At 34.7% G+C, this 14,932-nt stretch overlaps 1 protein-coding gene across 1 annotated transcript in view; it reads right to left on the bottom strand.

Moving 5' to 3' along the window:
• LOC136027128 (protein unc-79 homolog) overlaps window positions 1-14,932 on the bottom strand; it is a gene marked incomplete in the record, with an annotated part of 218,865 nt that overhangs the window by 120,803 nt on the left and 83,130 nt on the right. Inside the window, 3 exon segments of the mRNA XM_065704088.1 lie at window positions 2,286-2,687; window positions 4,487-4,641; window positions 5,425-5,542. Of these exon segments, the coding sequence (XP_065560160.1) occupies window positions 2,286-2,687; window positions 4,487-4,641; window positions 5,425-5,542 (675 nt within the window).

The raw sequence follows: 14,932 nt of genomic DNA, 5'->3' as shown, positions 1-14,932 counted from the left end.
TATTGCTGAGGTGACGAACTTCCTCATATACACAATTTCACCCCCCTTGTCAATACCTCTTTCTTTACGCTAAAGTTCGAATTCCGTTCCAATTCTTTAAGAATGACCCCTGAATCACAAAGGCTGTTTAATTAGAACAAATAACTATTTTGAAATTACTAAAAAAGCTTTAGTGTAAACAGCGAGGTATTGACGAGGGGATGAACCCCCTCATATACGTAAGAATTTCTGTTCGTTTTAAGTTTTCATGTTACTCCATACTTTCAGTTAAAAAACTTGTTTTTTTCTTTAATCAATTTCTGATCTTTTTTAAATAATGCTGGGATAGCCAGCGCCTCTTCATAGAAATTATCTTTTCCATGAAAAACTCCTCCAAGGAAATATCCTCCCACTTTACTCAATCCCCCCCACCAGACATAAATCCCGCTGAAAACGTCTGTATACTTACCAATAACAAATACTATATGTAAGCAAAGGGTAAAGCTTATAAGTTGCAGCCCTTCCCCAGGGAAATGTGGGGAATTAAGTCCTCCTCAAAGACGCAGTTATTAGATATTTCGACTATGCTGAACAAAATAGCTATACCCAAATTTTGATCTGGTGACTTTGGTAAAAAATGAGAGTGGGAGGAGGCCTAGTTGCCCTCCAATTTTTTGTCACTTAATAAGGGCACTAGGACTTTTTAATTTCCGTTCGAATGAACCCTTTCACGAAATTCTAGAACCATTCGGTCGATAAAATCACCCCTGGGAAAAAAAAACAAGTAATAAACACGCATCCGTGATCTTTCTTCTGGCAAAAATGCAAAATTCCACATTTGTGCAGATATGAGCTTGAAACATAAAAATCAGACTCTTTTGATGTCACTCCTTACTTAGAGTTCGTTACCACGAACTGTTTGATTTTGTGCATACAGACTAATGTTTTGATGTTCATGAGGATAGCTACATCATAAAACAATTATACGAAATTGAGGGCAATGGTAGAGGGCTATTTCTTGCTGTGATAGGTCTGAAAGGTTATTCCTGGACAATCCAAAGGACTAATTTGCTTATGTTTGGTTCAGTTATAAGGTCAAGGACTTGAAACGATTCTTGGGGCTTTAAGCAGACAGTATAATTATTTGTTCATTTTGATGAGTTAGTTATTTCGTTATTAATTAATCCTTTTTCAATGAAGGAAAGTTGCTAGACGCAACTAAGGTTTACTTGGTGACAGAAGGTTTGAAACTCTATACCACTTTAAGTCGTTTCCATTAAGTTTGTGACTTAAGCCAGATCAAATTCCATCTAATATGCTGTGGTTTCAACTTGCTGAACAACTAAATATTGTCTAAGATTTATAAAATAATTCTATTTAAAATATTGTGGATTAGTTCAACTTCTAGCACTGTGATACAACAGTTCGTCAGCTGTATATTTGTCTGCAAAGTGTATCGAAGGAGGACAAGGACTTTTAGATTTTACTTTCTAAAGTGATAAAATTAAACAACTTCAGATAATAGCACCTGTTTAAACTACCGTTTATCTGAAACCCCGGCTGTCTGTTTTCCTGATAAAAAAAAAGAAAAGCATAAAAGAGAAACAGTTTCATTCATTTTCAGCGGTTTTAAACCCTTTCAGTTGTTATAGTGCTGAATAGAGGCTTAATACTTACATGCTTGGAAATTAAATTTATCAAAAAGGGTAGAAAATCGAAAAATAGATGGGCGAAAGCAAAAAGGAATAAAACGAAAAAGCCCATTAAAGAAAACTAGGAGAAAAATCACCAAAACAATTTCATTAATCTTCATATAGTCAATTTTGCAGTCAAGGGAAGAGGTACAGCATTAGGAATAGAACACATGGCACGTGCTCCCTGATGAAGTGTCTAGACGAGTGTCTAGTCTAGCCAGCTGGAAATATAAACCCTGGAAGTGGATACGTCTCGCAAACGAAGGACAGCTTATACGATTTAAAATTTATGATAGTAAAACAAAAAGAAATACTTTTGACATTGGCTTCTAATTGCCATACTCAAACCAGGACACATATTTGATACGTCGAAACTCGTCACTTGAGTGACTAATTGTCATACTTGGCACCAACACCGGTATATTGGCTTTTAGTTCTTTTGAGAACTTAAAATTCCCTTACACTATAACTGTTATAAAGATCTAGCGGGTTTATAGGGAAACTAAAGTTTCAAATACCTCAAGAAATTTTGCCGAGTTTTATCATGCATCTGAATAAGTTAATTTTATAAACTTAAATTAAGAATGGGTCTAAAATAGTAATAGTTCTTACCTGAGACATGCTTATGAACATGGCTCCAGGAAGCATTTTTGGATCAAGAAAAGATGACCCTTCCTTAGGTCCCTGCTGTTTCCCCCGCTCCGGCGATATTTTCTTCTCTGGCATCAGATTTTTTGGTGACACTTTCCACTGATTTTGCTCAACAACAAAAGATATCTGAGGAGTTCGGCATTCAGGGCAAAAGAACTCAAGCACTAAAGCAGCCAGCCGGGTCCACATACGCCCTAAGTCGCAAAGTGTACAATCCAGGATGTTTTCTTCTGTTGAATTTTTATTTTTACAATCGTGGCGTCCAAGCCACACTTCAGATATCATCATTCGAATAATACCGAGGAATTGTTTAGCCACAGGTTCATTGGTACCGCCGTGACGAGGAATATGTTGCAATTCAAGCTAAGAAGAAAACAACAAACTTAAGTGATATTCGTGCAAATGGAAATGGGGATAAACTCTTCAATCTAAAGAGGAAAAAAAAATCAGTGCACAGGAACTAATTCTTTCTATATTTGAGGCTGTTCTTTCTATATTTTGTTTATTATTACTTCCTTTTAAATCCCATACTTAATAACACTAGGCACACTAAAATACTCATACGAGGTCACTTATCCACAGCAGATTCTTTATATAAGATTTTGAATCTTTTCTTTAAGAGAACTACCTGATACTCGTGATGGAGCACCTTCTTCAGGGAGATGATTTGAGACGGATGCATGCCAAACAAAGCTTTTTTTGATTTTTGATTCCATTTCTCATTTCTGACATATCTGACATAATCTAAACATCTGACATTTCTGACATAATCTAACTTGACTTAAATTTACCCATCATAGCTTGCATCAGACTGAAAAGGCTGACTCGTAAAGCTAATTGAATCCAAGCAGAGAAAAAGAAATTTCGACCATAGGTTGAGCCCTTATAAGCTTAGTCGCTAGTAACTTGCGTAAAGAAAAACCGATTGAGCTGCAGACTAAATAGCAATAATACCGATCAACTCAAGAAAAAACAGTAACCTGTTATAGTTTAACATAATAAGTAGAAAAGAAAAATTTAGTAGCAGTGCGAATTTGAAGCCTTGTTGAATTGAATAGGTGATAGGCATTCCGTTTTTTTTCCTTTTTTTTTTTACTTATAATAGACAGCGGCTTGTTAGCGGGCCGTGAGCCTTATACATAGATTTAGGCTACCTCGTTAAAAATTTGGGAAGATTAGCAAAAGATCCAAAATCAGAAACGAAGCTCACATTATTGTTTTCACACCTGACATTGCGTTCATCTATAGGCTACTCGTCTATACTGCGTACCGTCTTCATGTTTCAACAGAAGACGACAATTTTCGTATTATTCGATAGCCAATATTTGGCTTTATGGATTCATTTTATTACATTTTATTACATCAATTAAATTCACTACTTAAATTCTACCAGAGTAACATTTTAGCATATGAGCAGATAAATGAAAGAAAAAAGGTGTACAATTTCGAGCGTTCTATTATAAAAATCGTACAACTCTTTTAACTTTATTTTTCATGTTTATTTTCTACTACAATTTACTTTTGTAGAATGTTGACTACCACCTCCTAACTTTACAATTCGGTCAGAAAAAACTAAAAAAATTCAATTTCACACAAAAAAAGACTACAACACATCAATTTAAAAAATAGATATGAAATTTGAAATATTGTAAAATCCAAATTGTCTAATCTTTTCATTTTTTTATTTTTTTTTCTACTATAATTTATTTTTGTTGGATCTTGACAATCACCTTTTAACTTTCCAATTGAGGTTGGAAAATAACTAAAAATTCTGGTTCACTGAAGACATGACCTAAAAAAATTGAGGTGTGCGGCGAATTTACTGGAACTTGACAGAGATAGATAAATTTTGGCTCTATTGAAAACTATGCTTTATAACCATTTATTTTAGGCGGAGAGTGAAAAGCTTCTTAAATATCTAAAGTTTTGTAGGTTTGTGTATGTTTTTCCATGTCTTTGAGTCTGTGGGTATATTTATGCATACTTATCGTTGCGTGTACCTGCATGTTTTGTAAGTCTGTCTGTCACTAGACAACACAGTTTGAACATTTAAAAAATGTTTTCATGATTTGCATCACAGTTTCGAGAGTTGTATAGTTAACATCTGGGAGGAGTACAGGCAGCAACAACGATATTCATATATTTATAAACAAAACTGATACCTGGTTCTGAATAATGTCCAACATCATGACGTGACAAAGTAACCGACTGGTCGGAGGATCCATTTTCTTGCCAGGCGAGGATGTTGACGACATTTCATCGTCAGAGACAGATGAGGTGTTAATAGTAGGTCGCTCTACTCCTTCGTATTTAGGCTCTATGAAGTAAAATAAACAAGAATTTTAAAAAAGCAATAAACTTGTAGTTTTAGGAAGTCCTATAACCCTTCTAAACGAATAAACCCATAAATACTTGAGATACTCAAGCATTATCCAATAAGGATATCTTTCAGTCCCAAAATTATCATGCAAGACTAACTGAATGGTCGATTTATTACCTAAAAACTTAGAAAACAATTCCCCAACCCATGGAATTCCAGTTCTCTAGTGAAGAAAACGTTTTGAGGTTCTTCACCCCATCATACTTCCCTTTGCAGCATTTCGGCAATATTATTTTTCCGACTTTCAAGAAGGGAATACATTTTGAAAATTTAAATATCAACCGATTAGAACCTAAAAAGTAACCCAAAGATGGAAGGAAGGACAGAGAAGGAAAGAGAGATGGAGAGAGAGAAAAAAAAATGTTGAATAGCCGAACATGAGGATGTCAAGCCCTTATTTGAGTCATACAAATACCATTATTTAAGGCAGTCATAAAATTATTTGTCTCTCTTATCGAGGTGACCAAAACATTTAGTTACAATGCCTTTTGGCTATTTTTTTTTTTTTTTTTTATTTTAAAGATACAATAAAATTCTATATGTCGATAATATTCCTTTAGAATGTATTCTTAACATAAGACAGTAAATTTTCAGTGATGGCATTTCATTTTATCCATATTAAATACTTGGCTACATAACGCAGTTTATATTTTATATATAACGTAGTTTAAGCTTATGGCTATAATCAATAAGGAGGGATTACATTTTTTCCATACTTACCATTATCACTAGCTGATTCCTCAGGGGATTGTTCGACAAAAACAATTGTGGATAATGCTTTTTGAAACATTTCAATCAAAATGATAGTCGGTACACCAATTTCCAACTGAGTGAGCACCTAAAATTATACTTTTAGATAAACTTTTAACGCGTTTAACGTGTCTATTGAAACTCCAAATAAAGTGAGTACTTAAAATTAAACGTTTAGATACACTTTTGACGCACTTAACGTGTCTATTGAAATTCCAACTGAGTGAGTACCTGAAATTATACTTTAAAATACACTATTTTTAACAGGTTTAACATATTTACCCAATTTTCCACAGAGTGAAAACCTAAAATTATACATTTATATACATATTTAACAGGTTTAACATGTCTATTGGGATTCCAACTGAGTTAAAGCCTGAAACTGTATATTCAAATAGATTTTTAATGCGATTAACGAATCTACTGAATTTCGAGCTGAGTGAAGACCTAAAATGATAAATTTTCAACTGAGTGAGTACATAAAATGATAAATTTAGATAGATTTTTAATGCGTTTAAGGTGTCTATTGAAATTAAGATACACTTTTTTTAGCACGTTTAACGTATTTACTCAATTTTCAACTGACTGAGTACCTAAAATTATACATTTTGATATATATTTAACACGTTTAGTATGTCTATTGAAATGGCAACTGAGCGAATACCTGAAATTATAAATTCAGATATATTTTTAACGCGTTTAAAGGGTCTATTGGATTTCCAACTGAGTGAATACTTAAGATTATGCATTGAAATACAGTTTTTTTTAACACGTTTAACGTGTTTATTCAAATTTCAACTGAGTGAGTACCTAAAATTATACGTTAAGATATATTTTTAACATGCTTACTGAATTTCCAACTGAATTTCAAAACATGTTTAATGTATTGCTGAATTTTCAACTGAGTGAGTGCCTAAAAATTATATATTTAGACAGATTTTTAATGTGTTTAACGTTTCTATTGAAATTAAGATACACTTTTTTTTTAGCACGTTTAACATTTTTACTCAGTTTACAACAGAGTGAGTACCTAAAATTATACATTTAGATACATATTTAACACGGTTAATGTGTCTATTAAAATTCCAACTGAGTGAGTACTCTAAACTATACATTAGATACACCTTTTAACACGTTATAACGTATTTTGAGTGAGTACCCTAAACTATATATTAGATATGCTTTTTTAACACATTATAACGTGTTTACTCAATTTTCAACTAACTGAGTACCTACAATTATACATTTAAATACATATTTAACAGGTTTCACGTGTCTACTTAAATTCCAGCTGAGTGAGAACCCGAAATTATACAGTCAGATAGGTTTTTAACACGTTTCATGAGTCTAGTTAATTTCCAACTGAGTGAGTACATAAAGTTGGTTGCCTAAGTTTACCCCCCCCTCCCGAAAAATTACCCATCCCCCAACTGATAATATCCCATGCGGAAAATACCCCCCCCCCCCACACACACACACACACAGAAAATAGCCCCAGATGAAAATACCCCCCCCCCCCACGTAAAATAGCCAGATAACCAGGGGTATTTTCCTCCTGGAAAATACCCCTGGAAAACACCCTACCGCGGAAAATACTCTCCCAGTGAATACCCCCCCCCCCGTGGAAAATAAGCCTTTCCAAATTAAAAAATTTTATTTTAGTTTTCTTCCTGAAGGGGGAAGGAATCTTGCTACTAGTATATTATACGCCACTCACTCAAGTTTATGCTGTGTAAAACTCAAGAGCCAACCGATTTCTTTGTTGGTTTCTTTCAGCTTAGCGTGAGAGAAGGCAAAGACAAGTGACAGATTAAATGGGGACTATATAATTTGGGCTTTATTTGCACACAAGGGTAAAGTATTTGGACAGTTTAAAGTCAGAATATAATTCTTAGTTCATAATATGAAGAATAATTGTATTTTGCACCTTTTGCATGCAGACCTGCTATACTTTAACACACACCCCCCCCCCTCAAGGTGCAAATATATAGCAAAAATCTGTTTCTAAAGCAAAGAAGAAACTTACAAAGAAACAGGTTTGTTTTCAAGTTTCAGACGTCGTAAACTTGAGTGAGTGGCGTATAATACACAAGTACCTAATTTTCATGGAGAGAGAGCCGAATTTCCCGGTATTATTTAAAAACGATCAATAATTACAACAATCAGAAATCAGTTGCTAAAACAAGGTTTTCGACTGAAAGTAATAAGCAACATCAAAACTTAAAACGAACAGAAATTACTAAGTATACGAAAGGAATTGTCCCTTCCACAAGACCCCCTTCAAGCTAAAGTTTCAAATTTTTGTCCTAATTCTTTAAGAACGATTCCTGAAACACAATGGCCGTTTAATTAGAAATAATGTAAAAAAGAAATTCTGACAAAGAAGTTTTTCAAAGAAACGTAAAGGTCATTTTAAACTTAAAGATCAGCAGATACAAATACCTGTTAAAATTCAAACTCAAAACGACCAGAAACTACTATTAAAGAATAAATGAAACTTTTAGAGTGAGAGAAGGAGGCGATGCCCAAACTCTTGTTTGTAGTAATTTTTGTTCGTTTCAAGCTTGATTTGCACATTCAATTAAAGTTCCACTCGTTTTAAGGTTTATTTATTCATTTATATTAGTGTCTATTGTATGTTTGTTTGCATTGATTGTTTATTTAATTTCTGTTCGTTTTGGGTTTCATTCATACATCAATAGCATTTTTTTTCTTTTCGTTTTAGGCTTGATCTGCAAATTCAATTTAAGCATTGCTCACTGTAAGATTTATTTATTCATTTATATTATTACTTGTTGTGTGGTTTTTTTCTATGTTTGTTTATTTAATTTCTGTTCGTTTTAGATTTCGTTTATTCTTTAATAGTATTTTCTGGTCATTTTGAGTTTGAATTTTAACAAGTATTTATATTTACTAATCTCAAGTTAAAATGTAAATAACGACAAAGACCACACTGCCTTTCCATCACAAACACCAAAAACAAGAAGAACAATAGAAAGTTTCTCAAGACAGTGTCTTCTTTTACTGTCATTACTGTCATTTACTGTCAATTTGTTTCCCATTGTCTCGAGAAATTCCCTATTGTTCTTCTTATTTTTGGTGTTTGTAAGTTAAACTGGCGTTTGCTTTTCTTTGAAAAGCTTCTTTTTGGGAAAGTTTTTTTGTAATTAATTTTTGTTCGTTTTTGATTGCAATATTTGATTGCTTCTATAAGCACTATATGTAAGTCCAAGGCATAACTTAAAACGCCTTTCCCCGAGCCCTGAGTGGGCTGTGTCGACACCGGAGTTTTAATATATGATGTTTGAACTATTTATGACAAAAAAGTCATCTAAAAATTTTTACCGGACGAGTTTGGGGAAAAAGGTGTGGAGAGGTGAGGGGCTAGCTGCCTTCGATCTGTTTTGACTCGGAAAGTGAACTAGAACCTTTAATTACCAATCAAACGAACCCTCTCTCAAGTTTATGGGCACATCCTTTCAATAAGAGCCGTATTTGCCTTCAGGATATACCTTACAGCACCTGCCAACGGGCCCTGGGGGATTATGTCGACGCCAGATTTTTGTTATCTGAATTCTGAAGTATTTTTGACAAAATGGCTATCTCAAAAATTTTCATTTCATGCATTTTGGGAAAAAAGGCGAGGGAGAGGAGGCTAATAGCCCTCCGGCCACTTTTGACTCTTAAAATGTGAGGTAGAACATTCGATTTCCAATCAAACGAGCCTTCTCTGAAGTTTATACGAGTATCCCTTCCATAAGAATCATATATGCCCCCAGGACATAGCTTACAACAGCTGCCCCAGGGCCCTGGGCGGTTGTGTCGACATTAGAGTTTCTGTTATCTGATATTTGAACTATTTGTTAAAAAATAACTATCTCAAATTTTATCGGATGGATTTGGGGAAGAAAGGGCGTGGGGAAAGGCTAGTTGCCCGTAGGTCTTTTTTGACTCTCAACAATTGAATTATAATTTTCAATTTACAATCAAATGAGCCCTCTCTGAAGTTTACACGAGCGTCCCTTCCATAAGAACCATATATGCCCCCAGGGAATAACTTACAAGGACTGCACCTGGGCCCTGGTGGGTTGTATCGACAACAGAATTTTTGTTATCTGACCTTTTAATTATTTTTAATAAAATAGCTATTTCGAAATTTTAATGTGACACATTTGGAAAAAGGTCACAAAAGGGGGGAGGAGGGGGCTAGTTACACTCTCATCTCTTTTGCCTTTTAAAAAGTGAACAAGAACTTTCACTTTCCAAAAAATTAGCCCTCTGAAGTATATACGAGCATCCCTTCCATAGGAACCATACATGCCCCAGGATATAACTTATAACGCCTGCCTCCGGGCCATGGGTGGTTTTGTCGATACCAGGGTTTTGTTATCTAATATTTCAACTTTTTTTGCAAAATAGCAATCTAAGAAACTTTATCTGATGCATTTGGAGGAAAAAAGGGCATGGAGGGGGGAGGGGGGAGTTACATTTCGATCTCTTTTGACTCTTAAAAAGTGAGCTAGAACTTTCACTTTCCAAAGTAGTGAGTCCTCTCTGAAGTTTATGCGAGCATACCTTCCATAAAAACCATATGTACCCCCAGGGCACAAATTACAACACCTGCCCCCAGCCCTTGGGGATTTTGGATACAGGAAATTTAGTAATCTGAACCTTTAACTATTTTTGATAAAATGGCTATCTCAAAATTTTTATCTGATGCATTTGGGGGAAAAATGGCATGGGGGGGGGGGAAGGCTAGCTGCCCTCCGATCACTTTTGACTATTAAAAGTTAACTACAACTTTCAATTTCCAACCAAATGAGCCGTCTCTGACGTTTATACGAGCATCCTTTACCTAAAAACCTTATAGGCTCCAGAGCATACCTTACAACGCCTGCCCCCGGGCCCTCTGGGGCTTTGCGGACACTGGAAACTTAGTTGTATAACCACTGAACTATTTTTAACAAGATTGCTATATCAAATTCTTATCTCATGCATTTGGTGAAAAAAGGGCGAGGGGGGGGCTAGTTGCCCTCCAATCTCTTTTGAGATTGCAAAAGTGAACTATAACTTTTGATTTCCAATCAAATAAGCCCTCTCTGAAGTTTATACAAGTATCCCTTCTATAAGAACCATATTTGCCCCGAGGGAATGACTTACAAAGCCTGTCCTCGGGCCCTGACGGATTGTGTCAACCTCAAAATTTTTGTTGCAAGATCTTTAAACTATTTTTAACAAAATGGCTACCTCAAATTTTATCTCATGTATTTGAGAAAAAAAGGGCGTGTGGGGGCTAGATGCCCTCCGAAGACTTTTGACTCTTACTTTCAGTTTCCAATCAGATGAGTCCTCTCTGAAGTTTATACGAGCATCCCTTGCGTAAGAACCATATATACCACCAGGGCGTAACTTACAACGCCTGCCCCGGGGCCCAAGGAGGTTGTGTCGACACCGGACTTTTTCTTATATGATCTTTGAACTATATTTAAAAAATGGGTATCTGAAAATTTTTATCGAATTTATTTGGGAATAAAATAAAATATGAACTAGTACTTTTAATTTCCAATCAAATGAGCTCTCTCTTAAGTTTATACGAGTATTCCTTCTATAAGAACCCTATTTGACCAAAGGGCATAACTTACAACGCTTGCCCCTGGGCCTTGGGAGGTTTTGTTGACCTCGAAGTTTTTGTTATAGGATCTTTGAACTATTTTTAATAGAATGGCTACCTCAAAATTTGTATCGGATGTATTTGAGTTGAGAAAAAAGCATGGGGGGGGTTTGTTGCCCTCCGATCACTTTTAACTCTTTAAAAGGGTACTAGAAATATCAATTCCCAATCGAATTAGCTCCCTTTGAAGTTTATACGACGACCAATTCAATACAAACTGCCTCTGGGAAAAAAAGAATAATAAAACACTGCAGCCGTAAGGCCTATACTATAGGCAACGCTATGGCGTTGACTCTGACAATAAAGTATAGTGGGTCTGCATACAAAATGTGTTAGGCATATTACTCTGCATATTATGAACTAAGAATTGTTTTTTGACTTCAAGTTGTCCAAATACTATACCCCTCCCCTTATATGCAAATATATAGCCCAAATTAAATATTTTCCATCTATTCTGTCACTTGTCTTTGTCTTGTCTCATGCTAAGCTGAAAGAAATTAACGGAGAAACCAGTTTGTTCTCTATTTTTCACAGCGTAAACTTGAGTGGGTGGCGTATAATATACATGTATCAAACAGGAGGGGGGGGGTATTTTCCTCAGGTAAGGAGGTATTTTGCGGGCGGAGGGGTATATTCCACGGAGGGGGGGGGGGGGGGTAAACGTCAGGAGTGGTGGTGATAAACGCCTAGAACCCTTAAAATTATACATTAAGATACGCTTTTTAAGATGTTTAACGTTTTTACTCAATTTTCAACTGAGTGAATATCTAAAATTATACATTTAGATTTTCAACACTATTAACATTTTTACTGAATTTCCAACTAAATTTCAAAAGTTATTTACCGTTTTTACTAATTTTCAATTGAGTGAATACTTAAAACTATACATTTAGATGTGTTTTTCTTGATAGCAACTCCAAAGAAACTGCATCACCTAAACTTCTAAACTGCATTATATCCCTAAGCTGCATCTCCTTAAGCCAAACTTGAAGTACCGCACAATAAGCAGATTAGAAGTCAAATATAAACTCCTAAACTGCACTACCTCCCTAAACTGCATCTCCCTAAGCTAAACTTGAAGTATCGCACAATAAGCAGATTAGAAGTCAAATATAAACTCCTAAACTGCACTACCTCCCTAAACTGCATCTCCCTAAGCTAAACTTGAAGTATCGCACAATAAGCAGATTAGAAGTCAAATATAAACTGCACTACCTCCCTAAACTGCATCTCCCTAAGCTAAACTTGAAGCATCACACAATAAGAAGAATAGAAGCCAAACATAAACTTCTGAACTGCACTACCTCCCTAAACTGTATCTCCCTAGCCAAACTTGAAGTATCGCATAAAAAGCAGACAAGAAGTTAAAAATAGCGACGAAGACCACACTGCCTTTCTATAACAAACAAATACAAAGTAGAGACAATAGGGAAAATGTTTTCAAGATTTTCATTACCGCATAAAAGTAAGCTATTACAGTAATCAATTAAATTTAGATATGGATGCCTTCGTGAAACAAAAAGAAAATAAATTTATTGTCATTTGAGAGAAACAACGCGATTCAAACACTTTTAAAAAATAAAACAAAATCATACTCTCCACTGTAAAGCATGATATGGTAATATATGAGAAGCACTAAAATGGCCAAATACACCCCTTATGCCAACAAACATTATAAAGATAGTTTCTCTGGTCCAGGCCTTGGTTTCAGAGATACTGAATTGCTACAATTCATGGTGGACAACCGGCAAGAATTTTCAGCAGCACGTGAGTCATTCTATCTATTTTTAAATCCACATCTCTTCGAAGTGACAAATAAATATGTGGCAGTACAAGACAATTAGAAAAATCGATATTGCCGAAATTTGATTTGTTTTCCATCAGCGAAAGAAGATGCGGATGCAAGTCATGTACTGGCCATACTTACCCCTTTGAATACTCAGGGACATTAAGTTATAGAATAAAAATTAAAATTAATGAACAAGAATCTAATTTCTTATTCAGAATAAAATCTACATTTACTTAAACAGAAAAGCCATTTGTGAAACTGGATTATAGAACAGGGTTACTGCTCAAAAATAGAACTAATATTTTTATGTTTGTTTTCTGATTAGCCTTTAAGATATTTTTTTCGTTTTATTTTTTTTTGAAAAAGGCTACATGTCCAGCGCCTCAAGCTAAAATATTTTTTCCTCACCCAATAAACTGTCAGGGAGCGTTAGGATCATGTGTCAAAAAATATATAAAACAATAGGAGGTTATAAGGTCCAGCGTAAAATCAAAATAATAACAAGCGATTTTTCTTTTCGACACTAGCATTAGTACCACTGTTATAAGACTTCCATACTCTTTGTATATTCTAATAAACATGCCCTTCGATGAGGCTAAGTCGTATACAAATTGAAAATATCCTCAAAGGTTACAAAACATAAATTGTCTTTATAATAAATTGTCCTAAAAGGCTAAGCATTCGAATAAATTTATTAGGCATATGAAAAATTTTCATCAAGCCTGAGGAATTCTTGAAATGATACCTCTATTTGTCTTCCGGTTCAAGATTTTCTAATGACCGGGCAGCCTATAATTTGATTAATTTAATTACTTTCGTGCAAAACCAGAGGTAACAAACTATAGTGCAGCGGGTCTTAAACTTCTCTCAGCGACAAATCTTAATACTTAAATGCTTATTTGTTTGAACTTTACTCATCTTTAAAAAACATAATCATTTTGGAAGTTTATAGGGAAAGATTTAAGGGAGATAGGAATTTTATGGGGAAAAAGGGGTGTAAAAAGAGAGGCTTTGAACAGATTGGGATGGAGAAAGAGGGTCATCGGCTGAGTTGGCCTCAGATAGATTCAAGCTGCAGTGAGTTGTTAATACTAGTAGTAGTAGTAATACAAGCCTAACTAAAATCTGAGGTCAGATTTAAATTTTTACAGGACATGTTTTACTTCAATACAAATTATAGCTATAACGTAACAAAAGATTTAACCTTATTTACATAAAGAGTTGAAAAATAACAAGGCCTGGTCCAGGCCTTGGTTTCAGAGATACTGAATTGCTACAATTCATGGTGGACAACCGGCAAGAATTTTCAGCAGCACGTGAGTCATTCTATCTATTTTTAAATCCACATCTCTTCGAAGTGACAAATAAATATGTGGCAGTACAAGACAATTAGAAAAATCGATATTGCCGAAATTTGATTTGTTTTCCATCAGCGAAAGAAGATGCGGATGCAAGTCATGTACTGGCCATACTTACCCCTTTGAATACTCAGGGACATTAAGTTATAGAATAAAAATTAAAATTAATGAACAAGAATCTAATTTCTTATTCAGAATAAAATCTACATTTACTTAAACAGAAAAGCCATTTGTGAAACTGGATTATAGAACAGGGTTACTGCTCAAAAATAGAACTAATATTTTTATGTTTGTTTTCTGATTAGCCTTTAAGATATTTTTTTCGTTTTATTTTTTTTTGAAAAAGGCTACATGTCCAGCGCCTCAAGCTAAAATATTTTTTCCTCACCCAATAAACTGTCAGGGAGCGTTAGGATCATGTGTCAAAAAATATATAAAACAATAGGAGGTTATAAGGTCCAGCGTAAAATCAAAATAATAACAAGCAGTATCCTTTTCAAATATTCCAAGGGAGAATGAAAAACTTATAAGAGATGGATCTACGAAGATTCAAATGAAAAGACAGGAATTAAAAACAACTAGCGTCAAACACAGAGTAGTGTCATGCAACTCCACTGAGTATGAGCAAAAAAAAAAAAACTTAAAAAGCCAGAAATATCA

The sequence above is a fragment of the Artemia franciscana genome, chromosome 5, assembly GCF_032884065.1.
Source record: "Artemia franciscana chromosome 5, ASM3288406v1, whole genome shotgun sequence".
NCBI classification, from domain to species: Eukaryota; Metazoa; Arthropoda; class Branchiopoda; order Anostraca; family Artemiidae; genus Artemia; species Artemia franciscana.
Note: the sequence above shows the minus strand (reverse complement) of the source record. Positions and strands in the feature narration are given on the sequence as shown.